The following is a 23,710-nucleotide window of genomic DNA, read 5'->3' as shown; positions in this document are numbered from 1 at the left end:
ATTTATACATGTACATTGACCCATGACCAGATGGCGTTATATACGCGTATATTATATGCATATGGGATATGGGAAAAGGTTATGGCGTTATATGTGCACCTCCACCTGATCAGTTGGTATACAGTGATGATTTCGCCCACAGAAATCGAGATGATATGATGGGATGCCCTTAGAGGCTTGATGATGATGTTATGTACGCATATACCTATGCATGATATGACATTTATACGCATATGAATGATATTATAAAAGTTTCATGATTCACAAAGCTATTTAGACTCACAGGTTGAGTCCTTTACTCCATGTTTCTTTTATGTCTTTTACATACTACTTTTCATGCCTTACTTACTCGGTACATTATTCGTACTAACGCCCCTATTGCTTGGGGCCTGCGTTTCATGCTATAGGTGTAGGTAGACAGGTTGACGGTCCCCCATTCTTAGGATCCTTGCTCAGCGATAGTTGGTGTGCTCCATTTAATCCGGAGCTGCTATTGAATTTTGGTATGATACTTTTGTATACATATATAGGTATGACGGAGCCTAGTTCCGTCCTTTATATAGTTGTACACGCTATTAGAGGTCTGTAGACAGTCATGTATAGTTGGATAGTATGTGGCCTTGTCGGCTCGCCCTACCGTATTCCGTATATATATGTACATATGTCTTTTGGACATATTTTTTCTCGCGTATGTTATTCACATGATTCAGTAGTTTATTGCCAGATGTTATGCATAACCTAGACTTATTCCATATTTTATCTTAGACCTATGCTTAGGGGTGTTCGATAGGTAGACTCGGGCACTCGTCAAGGCCCATCGGTTGGGTCGTGATAAAATACGCGTTGTATTCTTTTTTCCTTACTAAGGTTTTTCCCATGAGGTTTTTCTTGTAAGATTTTTAATGAGGCACCTAGAAATGCGTATTACTAAATATGTGTACTTTGTTTCCTTCACTAGGATTTTTTCCACTGGATTTTTCCTAGTAAGGTTTTAACGAGGCACATTATCTTTTAATGAACATCCAATGGGGAGTGTTATAAAAATATTATATTGTTGATGTCCATTTATTACTCCGCTATAGATAATCTTCCTGAATAAGATTATCTGTTTAGTACTCTATTGAAATTTATCTACAAGCAACTGATACAAGCAGGTTGTAAGCAACTCAATGAAATAATTTGCAACAGCTTTTTGTTAAACAGGCAGGTTGCGAGCAGCTCATGCAGACAACTTACAAGCATCTCAAGAAAAGCCTCGCAACTGCTTCCTAAAAAGACTTGCAGCTGCTTCCTGAAAAGCCTCGCGTCTGCTTTTTTCTTCTATAAATAGAGGAGTTTTCAATTCATTATGTACATCAGTGTGAAGTTGAATAATATATCAATCTCTCTCTATATTTGCCTTCAGTTTATTTACTTTATAGTCTTTATTTTATAACAATAAAAGTATTTTCTCTTAAAATATTTGTACCCAAATTAAAAACTTCATACACTCAAACAAGGTATCAAAGGACAAAGAACACAGACGAGTTACCAGTGTTCGTCGAAACAAAGGTCGTCCTATTCATTTTCGACGGCTTACCATTGCTAATTCCGGCGAATATTACGACGAAGACCACCTTCGGACGTTCATGAGGATAAAATTTTGCTCTAATGGAGTAATTACTGTAGTTGGCAAATGAGATCACTTTGGATTCACTGAAAATGACGATTGGACGAACTTTTTAAAAATTACTAGTATTGTTTATATTTTGACCTTGTTAAGAAATTCTGGGAAAATAGGTATACATTAGAATTAAAGCACGTTGGTCAAAATTTTAAAATACATTGCTCAAAATTTTCAAGCACCAGCAAGCTTGACGAACACCAGAATTTTCAACTATAATGCAAATTTGTTTGATGATTGGTTAAATTTTTGTGGCCAATTGCAAGGAAATATAACCGTCAAAATTTTGTGACGATCATCATAACTTGTAAAATTGTGAAAATCATTATAATTCTGATAAATCACCATAAGCAACAACAACAACAACAATCCAGTGAGTTCTCACAAGTGGGTTTGGGGAGGGTAGAGTGTACGACCTTACCCTACCCCGGAGAGTAGAGAGGTTGTTTCCGAAAGATTATCAGCTCAAGAAGACAAAAAGAGATAATATATCAGTACCATCAATAGAACCATAGGAATAATACCAACATCATAAGAACCAGAAAATAGATGAAAAACAATAACAAAAACCAATGAATAAGTACCGGTACTATAAAAAACGGAAGAATAAGATGGACACAACAATAATCGCTAGCATAGGACAGAACCTTATTAGACCAGCCTGCCACCCGGAACGAAGTAGAAAAATGCTCAGCTACCTCCTAACCTACCACCCTAATGCTCGACCTCCACACCTTCCTATCAATGGTCATGTCATCGAAGATTTAAAATCACGCAATGTCCTGCCTGATCAACTCTCCCGATACTTCTAAAATCACCCTCCCCTCTTCTCGAACCCGACAAATCACCATAAGACTTCTCCAAATTCAAAACAAAATTTTTTTAATAAAACTTTTAACAGTGGCACCAGATGATCCTATTTGTTTCATTGCCCCTGGGATTAAAGTGCCAATTTCATCTTTAGAGTATATGTTATTTGGGCCTGTATTCGGCCCAAAGTCATTGTAGCATTTTGGAATGGGCCATCCTCTAGCTGTCTTGTCTTGTCAATTTTGTCATTCTTATCTCATTTGACAAAACTTGTATCGAATTTCCATGAAAGTAAAAGATCACTCCAAACAGGAGATCACGTGACTAAAGCTTTTGAGAATGGCGAACGGGCATTTCTTTCTTTTTCCTTGTAAGGTATGCATTCATGCAGACAGATATAGATAAGATCTCTTTTTATAAAAGAAGAAATTCGATACCTTATCAATGGTAACAACTCATTTGAAGCATATATATACAAGAGGAATTTGTCTCTTTAGGCCCTTTTTTATTTACTGTTCACTCGAGTATCATTATCAACAAAACAGATTCTCCTTTTCTTTTTTGGTAGATTAAGGATGTTACTTTTCTTGTAATTTGGCTTTCACTTTCTATTTTGATTCTTGTTTCAAAATGGTGAGACGCTGTACAATGGTAGAATCGCCTATTTTACACATTCCATAAATATTGTAATTGTTATTAAGAAGTTATAGTTGAAGTGTACTGTGTCTTACTCTTTGGCTATTGGTAGTTGACGTCTTTACTGAAATTTTAATTCATGGGATCCAATTGGGCGGGGAATGTGAATTTAGTCTTCTTATAAGTTATATGGTCTTTGGTAATTCTCTAGCTAGCTTTTAGGGTTTGAATTAGGCCCAAGGTTCATTTTCTTATTAAGCGAAGGTTGTAATGAATGGGCCTCTCAAAACATTATACTCCTATTACTTTGAATTTCTGCAATTGTGTACATCTATAGGATATTTTGTTTGTTCAAGCCTATGGCATGTAGTACATGAGTGTTTTGGTATGAAGATAATTGCTGCCATATGCTTATTTGGTGATGAAATTCCGGATGTTGGTCAATACAGGAGCAAAATTATTAATTAATCCAAGTGTATTATCCAAAACAAACAACAAGTGTAAAGACAATTTTGATGTTAAAAGAATAAGACGGGAAATTGGACAGAAACATTCGCTATAAAAAGTTGTAAACGGAGAAATACTAATTCTCTATTTTTGATGTTTATTCATAGGCCAAAGTAGTTATCTATATCACTTGTGTTGCTTTTCATCTTTAGTTGTTCGGGTGATACTTGAGAAAACTGCTTTAGAATGGATCTTATTTCTGATTAGTTATAAAACCTTCAGTCTTAGCATGAAGAAATCTATTATTGATTGTCAACTGACTCAAAGAACACCACTTCAATTCTTTTCCCTTTTCTCTCATCTTTGTTGAAGAGCTTGAATTGAGGAAGAATGATATATTTTCTTATAAAATATGTTTATATAGATTCTCCATCCCCTAAACATGGATTTGTAATACAGTTTTCTGCTCCTTATATTTAGACATAATTCGGAGAGCTTATGTTGATTTGTGGAGTTAAAGACTTGATTCTCATTGACGAAGCATTTGCAATATTTCTGAAGTTGCAAATGGAGGAAAGTGCTTAACACATGATTTGTTTGATTAGAATTGGTTTCTGTATATGACCTTGCAAAGGCTTTTTACTTCAAGAATTATAGATATATGGAACATTCAACTGCTAAAGGTTATGCATATCCTGTACTGATAAAAACTATGCAACCCAGAATATTAAATATTAGATCAGAAAATGAGATCCCAGCAGATCCAGTGGTATCATATATAATTTGGAATTCTATTCTTACACATTATTTTCTTCCGGGGTGGAGATGAGACATAATTAGTCATGCTTCGCCTTCTGTGTGGAGATGAGATCTCTTAGCTCCAACTGAAACCATTTAAGTCAAGTTGCTTGCAACTAGAAGCAGCATCAGTTTGGTCATCCGTGTTTAGGTCCAGCTTAGGAGCAAAGTAAGGCAGCTCATACTCTTGTGACGATATCTGCTTCTCTGGTTTCATTGAATCACTTCTCTCAGAAGATTGATGAAATAGTTTACTGTCTGCATTTATTCCATTAAGTCTTCCATCAAAGTAGGTACTGCTAACATTCCGTTTTCCTCCTTGAAGTCCAATGTTCATTGATAAGTTGCTCCAACTTGTCTCTTTGGTAAATTCTTTTTCTGAATCCCCATCCATTTTGGGAAACAGTTTTCTGTTCTCCTTGAGGTCGTCACGCCATCTTAGTTCAGTCTGCTGTAACCTGGTCTCATTTTCAATATCCTTCGTACATGGTCCGAAGTTTAAAGGCCTCAAACCAATCTGGCTATTATGCATTTCCCGCAGGTCCCTCAGGGGGCGTTCAGAGGACGTTAAGCAGCTATCCATTGAGCAATCTGCTGGCGGGGTTGCTTGTGTTTGTGGGGTGTGAAATCCTGAAAGTTCTTTTATCTCTGAAAAAGCAGAATTAAGGCATTGGTTGGATACTTTGGATACCAAATCAGACAGTTGATCCTTGGCTGCCTCTAATCCGATTGTTCCCAAGTTTTGTGTTCCAAGGGTTTCTTGTGCTTTCTCAAGCACAGCTTGCAAATATTTCCCTTGAGCCTCTATCCTTAGCTGCAAATGTCGTTGCACCTATATCAGTTCAATTATGCCTCATTTAGATGCCAGCAAAGGAAAACTTTCATTGACTTGTAAAGTTTGGATAGAAGTAAATCTATGCAGAGTCTCTTAATTTGGATCGTCAAGTCTTAAAACAAAAGCACTATCTGGGACCAGAAAATAGACTAAGTAATATATTGGAGTTCAATTAGTCATCATCAGAAGCCCGTAAGGAAGATTCTTCATTACTAGTAATTTTTGCATAGAATCACATTGTTAAATTATTACTCCTTAGAGCAAAATCTCTATTTTGGACTAGGACTATTAAACTACTTGCTCAAGCTGTTATTCCATTATCTTGTTTCCACAAATATGAGAAATATGGTTCTGGTAAATCAATATTCTTTAATGAAAATGAAAATGCCTGATAATGTTTCAACAATCTATTGCTTCTGACTTTTCTTCAGATTATGACACAGGATGTCTCATCTGTTGCTACTAACATATTCCACATTGGCTTTTATGGTTCTAACTAAACTTATGTAAGAGAAATTTTGCAACAGTTTCTTACCTCAAGCTGTTCATGCAGCCTTCTTTGGACTTCAATTTGCATTTGTATTGCTTCGCTTATTGGTATGTTGCTGGACAAAAAGAAATTTATGGTCGCGATAGTGTAAGGTATGGTTTGGACATGAAGCAGGATGATATTAACAATTCAATTCTCTTAATTCGTACTTGTTTTGTTGGGGTCCAATGCTTGGAATATTGCTCATAGGGGTTCCAGTGCTCTCGCATATCTTCTCTATACTGGCTGCTGTAATTATTTACAAACAATAAGTATATGAAGGTTCTCTATCTGTGGAAGAAGCTTTCTGGATATATATATCCTTGAAAAATATTGGATTTCTTTTTCTTACCAGATTTATTGGCCCCGCTAATATTTGCTTGTCCATGGAGGTTCTTACTTAGTCTGTATTTCTGCCAGCCAAAATAGAAAATTAGATTTTCATGAGCAATTCAAACGTATCTGAATGACTGAATGACAGGTTTGCTCTTCAATTATTTGACATAAACAATTTTAACGGTCTTTCCAGTTGATTTGGCAGATTTTTTCGCTCTTAACCAAATGTTTTTTGTTTGGAATGGTGTATGGCAGCTATGTTATGAAGGTTTTTCATGTCTGATTTTCCCTCTTGAAATGTCTAGTTTCTTCACATCTAATTTTGTAAACCAAGGAATGAATAAAAACTAACCTGAAGATGGCTCTTTAAGTGGTACAAGGTTAGTCCCGGGATCCCCATAAGTTTCAGAACTGATTTCGGAGTGGCTTCTGCAAAAGAAGAATGGTGAATTTAATTATCTCAATGAAAAATAACATACATATATATGGAGCTTATCCAGATTAACAAATTTTGTGTGCACTTACTGTCTGCTCCACCTAGTTGGTTAACTGCTTCTATAAACCTCTCATGGAGGTCTGCTGTCCATTTCAATCTTGGCTTAGCATCGGTCGAAAGAACAAGCCCTGAGTCTCCATTGACATTCCCAGCTTGCAGGAACAGATGCCTTTCGGGGAAAGACATTCTTGTCGAAGGGTGCATATTGGCAGCTTGGTGGTGATGGTACATCTTCTGGCCTTGAATATGAATATATGATGATCAGCAAATAAGTCTTACGGTAGGATTTATAGGAATGATGGGCGACAAAGTATTTGTCACGTACGTGGAAGGAATCTGATGTCGCTTCAGGTTCAGTGACTCCAGTCTTTTCTTACCTTTTTAATAGCAAGTAATGATTCTTTACTATTCCTCACAGTATATAACATTGTTTTACATTTGGTTAAACAAAGGTGTCAGCTACAACTCTATATATATCTCATTGTTTTCTTTGACCAAATCCACAAAAAAGATATAAGGCAAGATTCTATGGATTTAACTGAACCAATTGTTTTCTGCTCGAACCAGGTATATATACGAAGAAAAAAACATTTAAAATGTATATATATAATAAGATTACACTCATTGTAAACTCAATGATTCTAGATCCTGAATTTGCCTCCGACTCTCAACCAATCTAATTTTCATAGCAGCTAAAGATAAAGGTGTTGGTTTTACACATTTATGGGTCCAGAATGCAAGTTCGCTTTCTAATCTACGGGAAAGGCACCATGCATTATATTCCTCTGCACTATAAGTTCCTGAAACACTTACACACCTTACAATAGGTACAAGAATTGATCCAGCAAAGACTTTTTTCTATGCAAACATATTCTTTATCTGGCAAAGTTTGGGAACCATATTCCGAGAAGTAATAGTGGAATATTTTTTTTTCCTGATGGAGACGGGAGGAATCCACTATCTATGATGTCTTGAAAACTACAACACCATCTACGCTTTCGAATGGAAGATTCTATTGACTGCAGCATCTAGTACTGGGAATTAGATACATGCAAGAAAAAAAGGCAAAAAGGTAAGAAAATGGTTGAGATGGTTCTCCTATTGAACGCCTAAACAAAAAAAATGAACATTCTTTCTTTGGTTTCAGTTTGTTTAGTTATGGACGTTCTATGAATATTATGTTGATTATAGCTTGTCCTGGCAAAAGTAAATAATCTAGTGTCTTGAGTTTCTAAACCTTATTGTTTTACCAAAGCTTTGCTAGTAATAATTTTTCTTTCTTATTTGTTTGTCAAGCCATGTCATGCTATTCAATTTCATTTCCCCATTTCCCTAGATTTGTGCTTGCATATATTTATTTCAGGTATGAGGAAAAATTCATCTATTTATGAAGTTTGAATGTCCCTTCGAGGTCTTGCACGTTTTTTTTTTTAATTTTATGGGGAGCGGGGTGCGCAATTTATGTTGGTGTTGGCCTGCAGCAGCGCCTCTTTGCTCTGTCCAGTGCTATGATGTTTAGACACGGTATAGACACAAGCATGCCAGTTTTAGATGGTTAATAACTTTAATGCAACATCTTGGCCTGTACATAGTGATATGAACTTCTTGAATATCTTGAGCATTCTGTTCATTCTATGGTATTTTAAAATTTATGTGAATAGGGAAAATGGATGAAGAAATAAAATAAAAAGAAATAGTGGAGAGATGCTTCTTCGCTTGGTCTGAAGGCTAGGAATCGAATGAAGAATACTATCTTGTTGTCTCCTTCAGTAAACTTGGTACTTATTCAGCCTAAAATAGAGAGAAGAGGACCTCCAGCTAAAAGTTTTCTATTCTTTTATTGGTATGAAATGGCCATCTCCAAAGCATTGGGATCCCTTTCAAAAGAATAAATAAATCAATACTTGTTTGATGGAAAATATGACTACTCGCAACTGAAAGATCCCTATTTACCGATCCCTTGACTTAAGTCTTAATTGGTTTTGGAGGTACCCTTGAAGAATCTATATATCCTGTTCTTACAAAATAACTTTTGTGCCCGTTTATGGGTTGAAACGTGCCCATACGACACATAAAGATACAGTTCACTTTGTTTTTAATCGTAGTTCTATTTTCTTGGACAAGCTTGAGAAACTTAATTTATCCTCATATGTTGAATATATAGTTTTCTTCTTAAAAGAACATCCTAATTTTGTGAAACTTTTTTTGCCCTTCTCTTTTATCTGTTTAGTTTTTGTAGGGATTTCAGGGAACTCATACTAAGCTAAAGGCTTATCCTATTTTGCACCTCTGCCTCGTTTACTTTGTGTTATTAAGTGTATATCTGTTTTTTCATGTTTGCTCATAGGAATATATTAGGAACTATTACAATGAGTAAAAAAGAGTGTAGTGCGCATCGATTGATCGAGGGAGGGAGGAAGCTTTTTAGTATAAATTGAGCTGTGTAGCATTTCAATCTACTGTATAGATATAGACGATTACATTGGATAATATTTTCAAAGGAGAATCTTGTTACTGTTATCAAGGAATTGATCCTGGAGATCATTTATACTTTGAATATTTTCTTGGATCAGTCCTTCAAGTTTCATTTAATGGCTATGATATGTTAGTTGAAAAGCATGCCACACCCTTCATTTCATGTTTTGGCTAATGGATTATAACCTGGATATTAACACAGCCTATTAAAATAAGCAAAGAATATTATCAACTGATGAACAGCCAATATAATGCAGAATAAATTCGCATACTAAGCATTGGAACCTAGGTCTACCTTTTGGCTATTGAGAATACAAGTTGAAAATCTGCCGCTGTTGAACAAAATGAGGTTATTGCATTGCAAAATTAAGAAACGCTAGGTTCCAAAAGGAAAAAGAAAAATTGACATTATTATTGGTTAGGCTTATGTTTTGTATGTTTAATTAGATACAATTTGATAAAAAAAAAAAAAAAAAAAAGTGAAAATTCCTCATCTTGACATGATATGCACATTAGTTTCAGTTGAACTGAACTTTTGCAGAAAATAAAGAATAAGGTGACTATTATATGTTAGAATATTTTATGGAGTTTGGAGTAATGCATTTTGTATTCAGTTTAAAGGAATCTATTACAACCTTTAGTTGAAGTGGTAAACAGAATCTCAAATGTTTTTTCTGGCATAAGGGTAGTTGTAGCAAGTGCTAGCTCTGAATACTTTCTCTGATGCTCTGATCAATATGAGAGTTTCCATGTTTTTTAATGTTCTTTCATCGCATATAACCAGATTCATTTTTGCTTATGAGAACAACAATAACAACCCAGTATAATCTCACTAGTGGGGTCTGGGGAGGGTAGTGTGTACGCAAACCTTACCCCTACCCGGGGGTAGAGAGGCTGTTTCCGATAGACCCTCGGCTCCCTCCCTCCAAGAACTCCCCACCTTGCTCTTGGGGTGACTCGAACTCACAACCTCTTAGTTGGAAGTGGAGGGTGCTCACCGCCAGAGCAATCCACTCTTGTCCATTGCGTAAACATCCGCAGGGACCATCGCAATGCTTTGTTTTAATTAAACAGTCGGATTCCCCTTGTCCGTACCAGTTCTGAGTTGGCTGTTCGACGCCCGGGGAAGGCCCCCGAAGGAACCGTTCCCAGTTCGTCCCCCGGCCGGCACGCGGCGACCCGCTCTCGCCGCGGGAGCAGCTCGAGCAGTCCACCGACAGCCGACGGGTTCGGGACTGGGACCTCGTGCCCACCCCTCAGAGCTAATCCTTTTCCTGAAGTTTGGAATTTGTACATGTTAATCCTACTAGCATAGATATCGAGTAATTCTGTCCACAAAGACTTTGACAGATGATTTTTTTTAAGTAGTGATCTTAATTTTTCAAAGGACCATCCTCGGCTTCATCAAGGGAAAGGATGAACAGAGAGGACAGAAAATGGGAAGCTTTTCTCCTATCAATGTAAAACAAAACACACTATCATCTAATTCATCTTGGAAAATCTTGGTTTGTGAAGGTTAACAACTTGGTCTGGTTGAGTTTTTGCTACAAACATGTAGTAGTAATAACTTTAATGTCATGTCTCTTTGAAGCAGGGGCGGAGGCAGGATCGAGGACCAGTGGATTCAAAAAAATGCTAAAATGACACATCTGGAAGTTTTCCTTGTTTTAATAAGATTCAACATTCAATATATATACGTAAGAAAAGATTTCACCTATGCATAGGGTAACTTTCAACAAAAGGAATTCAATTGAGCGCCATCGGGCCAATGTGACTCCGCCACTGCTTTGAAGGACCCAAGCTCTTTTCTAATAAGCATGTCACAAGAAAGTACTTAATTTATCCTTGGTGTTGCCAAAAAGCCATGACTGTTGTTTCTCGCTTTTTTCATACAGTTTAGAATAGAACCCCATTTGCTCTTTTCTATCCAATTTATTTTCTTCCTCTTCTTATCCTCTGTTGTTTCCTTTGTGTTATTTGCATGATATATTCTCCACTTAAAAGCAGAGAATATGTGCTCTTGTTCTTTCTTGTACTTCCATTTCCTTTTTGAGGTTAACTTAATTTTACTTTGAAGGACAAGAAACTTAAACAAAAAAAGAAGATAAGAACAATTAAAATCATCTCTCGAGTAGTTGGGGGTGGGGTGGGCTGACTAGTCAATGATTGGCTTAAAATTGATAGAAATGACCACAGAATGCTATTCTCAATGGGGAAAAGGGATTATGCTGTGAGGGGATAATTAAAGCTGGATTCTAGGGATTGGAATTTCAGAATCTTAACTCAAACCTAAAGCCATGGGTCATAGAATTTCTTGGTCTATGTTTCCCATTCGAATGAAATGAACCTGGATAAAATTGATCTCCATGTAGTAGATTTCAACTAATTTAGAAATAGAAACAGTTGAAGGGAGCATTGGAGCAACGACAAAGTTATCTCCGCACGGATTCGAGTCGTGGAAGTAGTCATTAATACTTGCATTAGGGTAGATTGTCTACATTATATCGGAACCCTGCGTGAACGCAATATACTTTGTGCACCAGGCTACCCGTTTTTTAGGAACAATTGATTGCTTGTTAGTATTTTAGATGCTTCTAAACAATCAACAACATGCATATAATCTATGATTTTATCCTCCAATCTGTCAAATATTTTTAATGCTTTTAGATATTAATCTTTGTTTTACTTATGCTAGAATCTTGTTTCTTGCACTAACTATTCTCTTCCCCTCATGCCTAATATTTTGACTATTAATTCGAAGAAAGTCGATTTCAAAAGATAAAGAAAAAGAATTTTTTTAATCAACTTGTCAAAAAGGTTAGCTTTTTTTTTTTTTGGTTAGCGATCTTAATGACTGGCCACAGGTATTATGGTTTTATTTTGAGAATGGAACTCAGAGATTTTCTAGCCATTGCTAACGTATTCGATCCTACAAAATATTGCAGGTTGAAGTAACTAACTTTACTGTACAAGAAATCCTCTATTCTACATTTCTATGGTTAGCTTTACTTTTGCTTCCACGAGTGCACCACTTTGGATACCTACTCGTATTCTATAAGTCTACTTCTGTTCTAGTGTACATAACTTTTTTTTTCGTCAAATTCATATAACTATGTTTTCTAATAAGAAAAATCACAAGACTTTCACTGTCTCGCACAAAAATCACAGTCGCCGAAAAACACGCACAACTTTTCGGTACAATATTTTTTAGTCCATATTTTTTATTTTTTATTTTCAATCTAATAAATATTGACCAAAAGAGCCTGAATTGCTTTTTAATCCTCTCTGTATGATAACAACTTTGCATACTGTGTTCCCGCATCTCCTTAAACGAATTTCAAGCTTGCTAGGAGGTATTTTAGTTTATAGTTTTACATTTAGGCATTTAGGTTAAAGAAGATGCTCGTCCCTCTATCTTATTTTTAATGAAGTTATATTGTTGGTTGCTTCACCTTTATTTATCTAAATTTTCATTTATAATTAACCTTGTATTATTTTTTAAAAATTAAGTATGTGAGTCGCAAATTATATTCTACCTCAAGCCCAAATAAAAGTGAGGAATTGCGCTAACATCCTGCGTAAAACTAATACTTAATAATTTTACATGATTTTTGTAATTCTACATATTTGAAATTGGAAAATGAGCTCTTAAAAATGATGCAGCACTCAGGGATATCATCCGGTACTCGTTGCTACACAATTTGGACGTTCAGAGGCGGATGTAGTCAACAACTAACGGGTTCAACTGAACACATAACTTTTGACGTGGTGTAAAAAAATTATATGTAAAAATTTATTAAAATTACAAAAATAGTGGATATGAACCCATAACTTTAAAAATATAATGGATTAAATACTAAAAGTTTTAAAATTGAACCCATAGGATAACGTTAAATTGTTGCAACCCATTGAAACTTTTAACGTTGGTCCTTGTCATTTCAACTAAAATATCATTCAAAAGGAAGCAACTTTTGCACATGGGAAGTTTCAACTTCTGCCTCTAAAATTGATCAAATTATGCTATGGAATAAATGCTTTATAAGGCTATAACCTTAGGTTTCCCTGCGATTTTAGATCACATGACTATGATCTTCACCCTAAATTAAATTAATCAAAAATAATTCAAGAATCGTTTATTTGAAATCCCATAATTAAAGGCAACAGAAATTAATAGATGGATATTCTTATTTGCAGAGACGTATTATTTTTTCATAGCATAGTTATCTAACACTTTAACAGCATCATGCTTTCAGATGGAATAGTATATATGAGTCTAAAGTAAGCATTCTGTTAAATCTGCAATTCGAGTACGTGAAGTATTTGTAGAACTAGAGCTACCTCACATATATACTTCGCAGGTAAGTGTTGTTATGAAAGGTATTAGGAACAAAAAACTACTTATTGTATAACGTCAGACTGATTACAGTATATGTTTTGCGTGAACTTTTTCTTAGATTTTAATAATATATATATTTTTTTTTAATGTAGTTAGCTATAGCTACAAGTTGAACTACTTTCATAACTATGGTGAAATTTTAGATTATTTGGCTCTTAGATACCATGCTCCTGAAAAGAAAAGAACAAAATGCGGACAACAGTTACACCCCCCCCCCCCCCCCTCTCCTTCCCCCATGATTTGTGTTTATACTTTATGCACACATATTTTGTTAGTTTGAGTGCCCGTATGAATTACTAAAGAACTTGATTCTTTACCGTGTTCCTTAAACGTAAAGTAAAATAAGCAGTAAAGTAAACACAATAATTTTTACGTGAAAAATCACTCGGCTCAAAAAGTACAAAAACCACGACCTGCTATGTAGGATTTTCAACTTCAACTCCACTAGAGCAATGAGCCAAAATGTATCAACTACGAGACTGTAATTCAATACTCTCTAGTACGCCTACTACGACTATTTGATTCACAAGTTACTCTAACTTGTAAAGAAAACACTCACTCCAACTCACTAATTGTTTGTGACACTTTGATTACAATTCAATTTCCTAAAACACATTTCACTAGACTGACTCAAGAAGAACACAACCCTGATACTCGACTAGAGTGTACAAAATGCAGTTCTTCAGTTGATGTGTAAAAGGATAATCTCAGAAGTCCAAAATAGATAGTATTTAAACGCCTGGACTTCAAGATCTTCTAGGAGTCCTATGCATAGTCAGCTTCTCGTTTGATAGGACTCCTACTGTTCCAAGGACTCCACAAGTTTTGGGACTCTTGTCTCTTACTGATTTATCCATATCTTCTTGTGCAACAACCCTTATCTCATGTAGCAGTCTTCTTCCACCAAACTCGGACCTGAGTAACTTTAAGATAAAGTTACTGTCTTGCACAGACGTTCAATCATCAACCTGAGGAGCTGGTCCTTTACCTTGAGGAGCTAGTTCTTAGAATAGTTAAGCAGCTACGTTGAGGACCTGGTTCTTCGAACATTGCATCTAAACAAACTTTGTTAATCATCAAAATCTCAATACTCAATAAATTTTCCTTTTTTGATGATGACATACTTTGTACACACTAGAACCAAGTAATCATAACAAGTCGCAATCAATCAACATGTACATTACACCATAGGCATACATATTCATAGCAACACCCCCAACCTTATCTTCCCCTTTTTGGTATCATCAAAAAAAATTAAAAGATGTTAGACATTGAAGCACAATTAATGTAAAATTCAAGGCCATACAGGCTACAACACATGCTCAAGAATTATCATAGCAAACAATCTAGGCTGATGATCCAATAGTGTATGAAGCATTAAAGTAGTATAAGAGAAGTCATTTAGTAGTGCCAAAATAAGCCTAGGGCCTTGTCTTAAACCATTAGAACAAAATAAATTAAACATACTGTAACCTACTCAGACTAGAACAGAAAGAGAAAAAGGATTAAAGCATCATTGGGATAGCAAAAGAGACTAAGGACACTAGAAAGGAACAGGTTCATGGGTGAGATATAGAGGCGGTCAATGCTTTCACAAGAGTGGAAATCTGTTGGGCATGAGCTTCCCTATCTCTTCTGAGCTCTTCCCTAAGCTGCATGGTTTCTTTTCTCAGCTCATCATTGTCTTCATGAAGCTTGGCATTCTCCTCAACAGCCAACTCCAACCTCTTACTAAGCTCTGGTGCCTTGTTGCATCCAGGTAGAATAACAGATCGTGTTGGTCCTCTAGCCTTGATCTCCTCATAGACACACTGTTTGAGCGTAACTGCATTCAAACCATCATTGTGATTTCCATACTTAAGCTCAGGCAAGGCAATGTTGAGCTTGTCAAACAACTCAGTCAACATGAAGCCATAAGGCATAGCATGCCTAGGCTTAGAAGTGCATGCAGTTCTTGCCACATGCTGAATCATCATGCTGGGGAGATTAATAGGTCTACAAGTGTCAAGAAGTTCCATTACATCCATGTCTAACAGAGTGGCCTCATGCCTTCTCTCAGACCTCTGCAGAAAATAGGAATCGACAAAGTGAAACAATAACTTGTGGAAGGGGGTCATATCAGTCTTGTACACCTTCTGGGGGAGATCCAGTTCAAACTTTTGGGATAACTTCCTTGTGACCACAATTCCTATGTCAACATCATTGTCTATGGCTGATCACTTTTTCTTCAGGTAATTGTCAAATCCTAAATAGGAAATATTCATAAGCATCCCCAGCTCCTCAGCATCAAACTCCATTTCAAAACCCCTTACCTTACTTTTGACCACATTTCCATCAAATTTGAAGTTTGCGTAGAACTCCGCCACAACAGGAACACATATAAGGGGAAAGCTTTGACGAACATGTGTTTCCATCCCTGTAACTCAATTTTTCAACCAGTTGAGCCATCCCCTTTTCATCAGTGTTTGCAAGAATCTTCCCATTAATTAGCACTTTTATGTTCCTGAACTCTATGAGTCTATCAACCATAGCTGGCACATTCTTTCTCTTCTTTCCTCTACTGGCCCTTGCAGATGGGGTAGCAGTTTTTGTAGCTTTGGCAACCTTTCTCTTTTGTGTAGAGGACTTTTCTAGCAAAGCAGACTCAGACTCATCTTCTCCATCCAACTCAACCACAAGTTCTACAACTAAAACTTGTTTCCTTGGCTTCTTGGCACCTCTGGACTCCTTAATGATTTCATCAACAATCTTTCTTTTACTCCGTGTAAGATGAGTCCTGGCGGGAGGAGCCACTTCTTTTCTTTTTGGAACTGCAGACTTTGTTGCTTTCACAAGAGTCTTCCTAGGTTTCTTCCCTACCTCATACAAGGGCAAGTCATCTTCATCACTGCTGACCTCCTCATCTCCAGTGAAAGGAGTTAACAAGGGCCCAAGTTCTTTAGTCCATTTCTCTCCACTTGCTTCTTTTGAAGGGGCTATGACAGTGTTCCCAGTCATAAAGCCTTTAGATTTCTCACTCATATTCTCATTCTCTTCCTCACTTTCTTCATCACCTCCTTCACTCTCACTTGCCTTTTCTTGATCCTCACCTTCACTTTCAGAATTACCCTCTTCTTTACTATTCTTTTCTTCTTCTACAGAATTATCCACTTGTTCACCTATCCTATTTTCTGTCTCACTCTCCTTCTATTCACCAGAAGCTCCCTCATTCTCACTCTTTTCCTCTTCATTAGCGATGTCTTGAGTAGTATGTTCCTCATGACTGCCCACAACTCCTTCTTCTTTTTCACCCCCATTATCATCCTCATCCTCCGTCCAACTGAATGAAAGACCATCAGATGCCTCTTTTTGCACTGGTTCTTTACTCCCTTCCCCCTGAACCACAGGCACCACAGTAGTGGTATCTACCTCTTTCTCCAGAGTTCCTGCACTCTTTTCTATAGTTAGTTCCTCCACTTGTGGTTTATCACTTGTGGGTGGAAGAGTGTCTAAAGGTACATCATCTATAATAGATACCAAAACATCTAATTTTGAAGGACGGAGTTGTACCTGACTTGTAGTGACTGGCACTGATTCCCCCTGAACTATAGATTTCTTGACAATTGTGGCTACTTGAGCAGTAGCATCAGACACTACCTTTACATTCTTGACAGATTTTCTTGGAGTAGCCTTGACCTTGGTTGACTTAGAGGTATTTTTTGAAGTAGGCACAGATGCATGGGTGATTGGTTTTGGAAGTGAAGGTCCAGTGGAGATGGGAAGGTGAGAGCAACAAGAACAAGGGATGATGGTGTAGGTATAGTGGAGGATATCGGTAGAGGAGGAGGAGGCGTTGGTGCAGGTTCACTTGATGGTTTGACACTTTTCTTTGATTTGAGCTTCATGTTTTGGATTTGGCTTCAGTGTTGGATGATGATTTGGCTTTAGAAGGGGTTTGGCTGGATTTAGTCATGGTGATCATAGAATAAAATCGATGAAGAGAGAAAAGAGAATTATTTCTTGATTCTTGCTTAGGGTTTGAGAGAAACAGTGAGGTATAAGAAGCTGATCATAAGGGGCTTTTAAATACGTTACTCCTGATTTGACTAGAAGAGAGAAGGTGCCCGAATTTGAGTTCTAACGGGACTCTTATAATGGTTACTTTGATTGTTAGGATTTCAGGAGTAATTAAACTCTAATCGCTCTACGATTCCCCCTTACTCTTTAACTAGATGACAACTAGAAGTGATGCTAACATGATTAGAAGTCTGAGCATAGCAATAATTTAGGATATTAAGTCCCAGTGAAGTAAGACAAGATGGCACGTACCTGAGTCGAAGAACCAACTCCTTAGTAACTCCTTACTTGTTTCATCAATAAAGCTTCAATACTATACATTAGTATCATACAAGATAGTTATCAACCAGATTTTTTCTAAGCAGATGTGTATGCTTAATACAAGTACGAGACTGAATCAAACATATTGTACTTGACTATCTACATTTAACTATACTTTTTCTAGCCAATCATTAGGGTTCAACTAGTTGGAAGTATTGATTAGACCTAGTTCCAGTCTGTTCCTTTCAAAGTAATCTCTACTCAGAGCTTTAGTAAAAATATATGCAATTTGATCTTCAATTTTACAGAAGTTAATTGAAATATTTTCTTTTTCAACATTGTCTCTGAGAAAGTGGTGTCTAATGTCAATGTGCTTGGTTCTCTTGTGCTGACATGGATTTTTAGCAATGTTTATAGAACTAGTATTGTCACAGAAAATGGGAACACAATCAACAAAAATACCATAGTCTCTTAGTTGTTGTCTTATCCACAGCAACTGGGCACAACAAGATGTTGCTGACACATATTCAGCCTCGGCTGTGGATAAAGCCACTGAGTTCTGATTCTTTGTTCCCCAAGATACCAGACAAGAACTTAGAAAATGTGTTGTTCCTGAAGTGCTTTTCTTGTCAAAATGAAAACCTGCATAGTCAGCATCAGCATAACCAACTAGATCAAAGCTATACCATCTGGGATACCATAGGCACAAGTCAGGAGTCCCTTTGAGATATCTTAATATCTTCTTGATAGACTTTAGGTGAGACTCCTTGGGATTTGCCTGAAATCTTGCGCACAATCTCACATTGAATACAAATCAGGCCTGCTTGCTGTGAGATACAACAGTGACCCAATCATTCCTCCATATAGTTTCTGTTCAACACTTTCCCCTTCTTCATCAAGGTCCAGCTTTGTTGCAATGGCAATGGGAGTGTCAATAGACTTAGAGGATTTTATGTTGAATTTCTTCAGCAGTTCCTTGATGTCTTTCTGCTGGTGTATCATGATTCTAGTAGGTGTTTGCTTGATTTGCAACCCCGGGAAGAAGTCCAGCTCACCCATCATGCTCATTTCAAACTCATTCCCCATTATCTCAGCAAATTCCTTGCACATTGCTTCATTAGTAGTCCCAAAGATAATGTCATCTACATAGACTTGCACAATCAGAACATTCTTGCCTTTGCTCCTCAGACACAGAATGTTGTCCACCTTTCCTCTTACAAAGTTGTTGGTTAAGAGGAATTTTGAGAGTCTTTCATACCAAACTCCTGGAGCCTGTTTCAGTCGATACATGGCTTTGTCTAGCTTGAACACATAGTCAGGGAATTCTTCACTTTCAAACCCAAGAGGTTGTTTAACAAACACTTCTCTTTTAGATAACCATTCATGAATACACTCTTTATGTAACGACCCGACTTGTCGTTTTGTAAATTAGCATCTCGTTCAGCGACTTAAGGTCCCAAGAAGTTTTGTGATGTGTATTATGACTTGCGTGTGTGGTCGAGTTTGATTTTCGGATGATTGGGAATCAAATTGGAAGAACAATTCTTATTTAAGAAGCTTAAAAGAAAAGGGCTGACCGGAGAGTTGACTTTTGAACAAACGACCCCGGAATAGAGTTTTGATTATTCAAATATATTCGTATGGTGATTTTGGACTTAGGCGTATGTCCGGAATTGGAGTTGGATGTCCATAGAACAATTCAGCGTATTTTAGCGAAATTAAAAAGTTGATGTGTGTTAATTATATTATTTTGTGTACAGATGAGGACTATTAATATGATGGATATCATTTGGATATGATAATAAGTATACAAGGCATATTATAAGTGATGTGTGGTCTAAGAAGATCCCCAAGGCTAAGTCAAGTTGGAAATTATACGATGGGGTAAAGTTTCAAGTGAGTTCGCATAAGACCTAAATGAAAACGAGAATAACTCTCAAGATATGAAGAGTTATATAGTGTATAACCTGTCAAACGAAAGATCTATGTGTCTAGTATCTAATGATTCAAACATTTTGTCATTTGGAGATTCCGATAAAAAGTTATGACCTTTTTACTAAAAGGTGGCAGAACAGCTATGCGAGCCTTGCATAGCAGCGTAGCCTACGCACCATTGCGTAGGAAAATCCAGCAGCTTCTAACTGAAGGGGGATAGAAGTCTACCCTGCGTATCCTTTGTGCGTAGCCTACGTAGGAGGCTATGCAACCTTAAGGGGCATTTTAAAGGGGCTGAAACAAGGGGTTTAGAGAGAGAAAATATTAGTTCTTCAACTTGGAATTTGATTTCTAGAGAGAAGGAAGAGCTCTTCCACCATGGATACACTTCAAGGTAAGTTGTTTTGGCACAAGGATGATTATATAACATCATTTAGTGATAACACTAACATTTTTATAGATCAAATCCATAGGAAATGGGTTGAATCTTCAAGAACACCAAAAAGAGGAAAAGTAAGATTCTTCCACCAAGAGATAATCCCTTCACTTGAGCTTCATATATATATATATATATGTCATATTGGAGTATGGGTAGCATGTGTATGAGTTTTATTTGAAGTTATAATGGGATATTGCATGAACCCTAAGGGTGGGTCTTGAGAATGCCATTTTTGGGTAAAGATGGGTGATTGGGAGTATGATTCTTGGGTGTAAGAGTATTATTTATACATACAAGTACCAATAAGGTTTGTGAAAAGATTATTGAGTTCAAATGGGTAAAGATTAGGTTGAAAATGATAGAAATTTACAAAGACTTTAATTGAAGATTTGAGAGTCGAATTGATGTCGGAGTTTAGTAATTTTGGTATGGTTGGACTCGTGGTTGAATGGGCATTCATATTTCGTAACTTTCGTTGGATTCCGAGAGGTGGACCCCACGGGCAATTTTTGAATTAATTTCGGATTTTATTGGAAAATTTAGTATTTTTATATGGGATTGATTCCTATAATTTGTGTTGACTGTATTGAATTACTTTTGGTTAGATTCAAACTATGCGGAGTTGGATAATCGAGGAAAAGGTCTACTATTTGATTGCGATAGCGTGATTTGAGGTAAGTATCTTGCCTAACCTTGAGTGGAAAAAATTACCCCTTAGGTATTGATTTTTATGTGGAAACTGTGTAATTGAAAATTATGTACGCGAGGTGACGAGTACGTACTTGGTTTATATGTGCAAATTATATCGGCTAAAAACTTTTAGACACCCTTATGTACTAAATTGGAAATTATTGGCACTTATTAAATACTGTATTTGTCATGTCCGAATCCTTATTTGTTGAATTTATTTTTATATGATAATTTAGTGTGATTGCCACCTTGATTTATCCCGTATTTTTGTTGAGTTGGTATTTTCTGGAGATAATTTCATTATGGATTATTCATTTGTAAATAATTTATTAAAACAATTTTAAAATGAGGCATTAATCTATTTGCCAAAAATTTGGAATAAAGAAGGCGTTGTTCCTTAATGAATTACTTTCCAATTCATGTTGTTGAAATTGATATTGAGTTATAAAGGTCGTAAATCATACCGAGACAAAGTGTTAAATTGTAAAATATTATTTTGTTGAGTTGTTCACTCCCAAATATTTTGTTAAGATTTTGTGCATATTTTGGTCGAGTCATGGGCTCCTTATTTTGAAAAATAATGTATTGTTGATTTCTGTGGCAAGTTGTAATATTTGAGCACTTGGCAATTTGTGATATGTTGTGATAATTGATCACTTCAGGTACAATTCATGAGATGTTGTGATATTGGCATGTGATATTGTTGAGAGGTTTGTTCGGGTGTTTGCACGAGGTTTCTGCTGTGCTATTGTTATTATTGATATATGCACATGCGACGTGACAAGACGGGCTATATATGTGGGTTTGCGCATGAGGCGAGACAAGGTGAAAATATTATTATGCGTGTGCGGCGAGACAAGGTGGGCATTTACTTTATTATTGCGCACGTGAAGAGACAAGATGGGCTATGCCGGGGATATATTTGTGATGACTTGTGATGGCATGGGGGCATTGTTATTTGTTAAAATTTATTTATCATTTGGGACTACGAGGCGGTATCTCGAGAGTGCCCTTTTTGTTGATATTTCTCTATTGTTGCACTTGCCTTTGGTTATTTTATTTTTCCGTAATATGTAAATACATGTGTTTTCCGTGATATATTATTTGACTTAATATTAAGTGTTTTGTATTGCTTGTAGTGTTGTGTTGTCTTTGGCTTCTTTTGTTTTCGTACGAGACTTTTGAGGATTTGTATTTCTAGTTTATATTTATTCTTGATGATTGATTTGATTTAAATAAAAGAAATTACTATTATGTTTTAATATGATAAGTTTTACATCCAAATCAGTAGCTTATCTGATGTTTTATTTAAACTTAAATGTCATTTTTTTTCACTCAAACTATTTCTAAAATTAAATCATTTCTTTATTGAATTCTTACTTGGTTTAAAATTGTAACCTTACTTTATTGAAAATAAATTAATCGTGCGGATTTTATGTATTGACATATTTGGCACGAGAGTTGTCCGTGCAATTGTGATAGAGATATGGGCCCGAGGTGCCTTGAGAATATGAAAGGGGGTTGAGAACCATATTTAATGATTATGATATGATAAATTTATTTGAAGGGAGTATATTCGAAATATAATTGGAGGGTGTTTATTCGAAAGAATTATATGTGAAATATTTATATTTGAAGGACTTGTTTAATTGGTTGTACTTGTGTTTCTTATTCATCTAAGTAATGATTATGGTGTTATTGATGCCTTACTGTTTATATCACTAGTTGATTATTGTTGCTATCACTACTATTTGTTTTTTATTATTTGTGTATGCTATATTGCAAAGGTTATTTGACTAATAAGTGTCTTGATTGTACCTCATCACTACTCCACCGAGGTTAGTCTTGATACTTACTGGGTACCGATTGTGGTATACTCATACTACACTTCTGCACATTTTTTGTGCAGAGCCAGGTATTGGAGATATCAGACTCGGACAAAGTTAGTGAGTTGATCGTAAGGATTCAAGGTAGGGCTGCTTGGCCATCGCAGTCCCTTGGAGCCTTTCCATTTTAATTGTATTGTCGTCTCTTATTCGAACAGTATTTTATATTCGATCATTGAGATCATTGCATGTATTCAATTAGAGTTCGTGACTCAGTATTACCAGTCTTGGAAGGTTGTTATATTTATTTCCGTTGTTGGTTTCGATTATCTAAAAAAAGGCTCGAAATGTATTTGTAATCGGCTTACCTAGTCTTAGAGACTAAGTTTCATCACGACGCCTATGGTGGAATTTTGGATCGTGACAAGTTGGTATCAGAGCTCTAGGTTCATAGGATCTACGAGTCACGAACGAGTTTGGTAGAGTGTTGCGGATTGGTACGGAGACGTCTGTACTTATATTCGAGACGCTACATAGCTAGTAGGAAAACTTTTCACTTCTTTCATTCCTTATCGTGCGACATTTATTCAGCTTGAAGCATATATCTTATGTTCTTTTGCATCCACTCTGTATGAAATTGTGCACTCGGTATCAACTATGTGCCAATTGTTCGTGATACTACAGAGGGGTTATAAGGGAGCCAGGATTGCTCAACCATTGTTACAACGTGTTGTCCAGATCGAGGATGCGAAAGTATTGAGAGATCATTCAGTTGTACACATGGGGGTGCAACAGGTTTTGACATCTGGTTGATAAGTATGATCTTAAGAAGGTTTAAGTAATTGCCTAATCGTCACAATCGTGGTAGGGTCACGAGGTGGATGTAGATATGAAGATAGTTGGTGGTATTAGAGACTATGTAGTTCGTATGAGATTTACATTTAGTGAAAGGTACATACTAGCAGTCAAGGTACTCGAGGAAGCAATTTTGACTGTCACGAGGATGACATACGCCTAATAAATGGCTTGATGTGTCTTATGACCGGTGACGTACGAGCGGTGAAGGTAAGTATTGTGGATCA

General features: G+C 36.4%; 1 protein-coding gene and 1 long non-coding RNA gene across 8 annotated transcripts; one reads left to right on the top strand and one right to left on the bottom strand.

Moving 5' to 3' along the window:
- The first annotated feature begins 2,617 nt into the window (after positions 1–2,617).
- LOC104111673 (uncharacterized) lies at positions 2,618–10,974 on the top strand. Of its 5 annotated transcripts, none has more exons than XR_011413705.1 (4): positions 2,618–2,848; positions 5,743–5,831; positions 6,703–7,622; positions 8,212–10,439. It is a non-coding gene; the product is annotated as an uncharacterized lncRNA (long non-coding RNA). The 5 variants fall into 5 exon arrangements; XR_011413704.1 differs by lacking the exon at positions 8,212–10,439 and adding an exon at positions 10,620–10,974 and having other exon boundaries at positions 2,619–2,848; XR_011413703.1 differs by having other exon boundaries at positions 2,620–2,848; positions 10,413–10,439.
- Positions 4,149–6,781, bottom strand: LOC104111672 (myb-related protein 2-like). Of its 3 annotated transcripts, none has more exons than XM_009621419.4 (6): positions 6,580–6,781; positions 6,407–6,483; positions 6,071–6,131; positions 5,889–5,967; positions 5,725–5,794; positions 4,149–5,168 (listed from the first exon to the last, which is right to left on the bottom strand). In XM_009621419.4, the coding sequence occupies exons 1-6, from the start codon at positions 6,779–6,781 to the stop codon at positions 4,431–4,433; spliced, it is 1,227 nt and encodes a 408-aa protein (XP_009619714.1). In that variant the 3' UTR covers positions 4,149–4,430. The 3 variants fall into 3 exon arrangements, with proteins under 3 accessions (XP_009619714.1, XP_009619712.1, XP_009619713.1); XM_009621417.4 differs by having other exon boundaries at positions 4,291–5,186; XM_009621418.4 differs by having other exon boundaries at positions 4,291–5,186; positions 5,889–5,964.
- Positions 10,975–23,710: the final 12,736 nt, after the last annotated feature.

The sequence above is a fragment of the Nicotiana tomentosiformis genome, chromosome 2 (genome assembly GCF_000390325.3).
Source record: "Nicotiana tomentosiformis chromosome 2, ASM39032v3, whole genome shotgun sequence".
Classification (NCBI taxonomy): Eukaryota; Viridiplantae; Streptophyta; class Magnoliopsida; order Solanales; family Solanaceae; genus Nicotiana; species Nicotiana tomentosiformis.
Note: the sequence above shows the minus strand (reverse complement) of the source record. Positions and strands in the feature narration are given on the sequence as shown.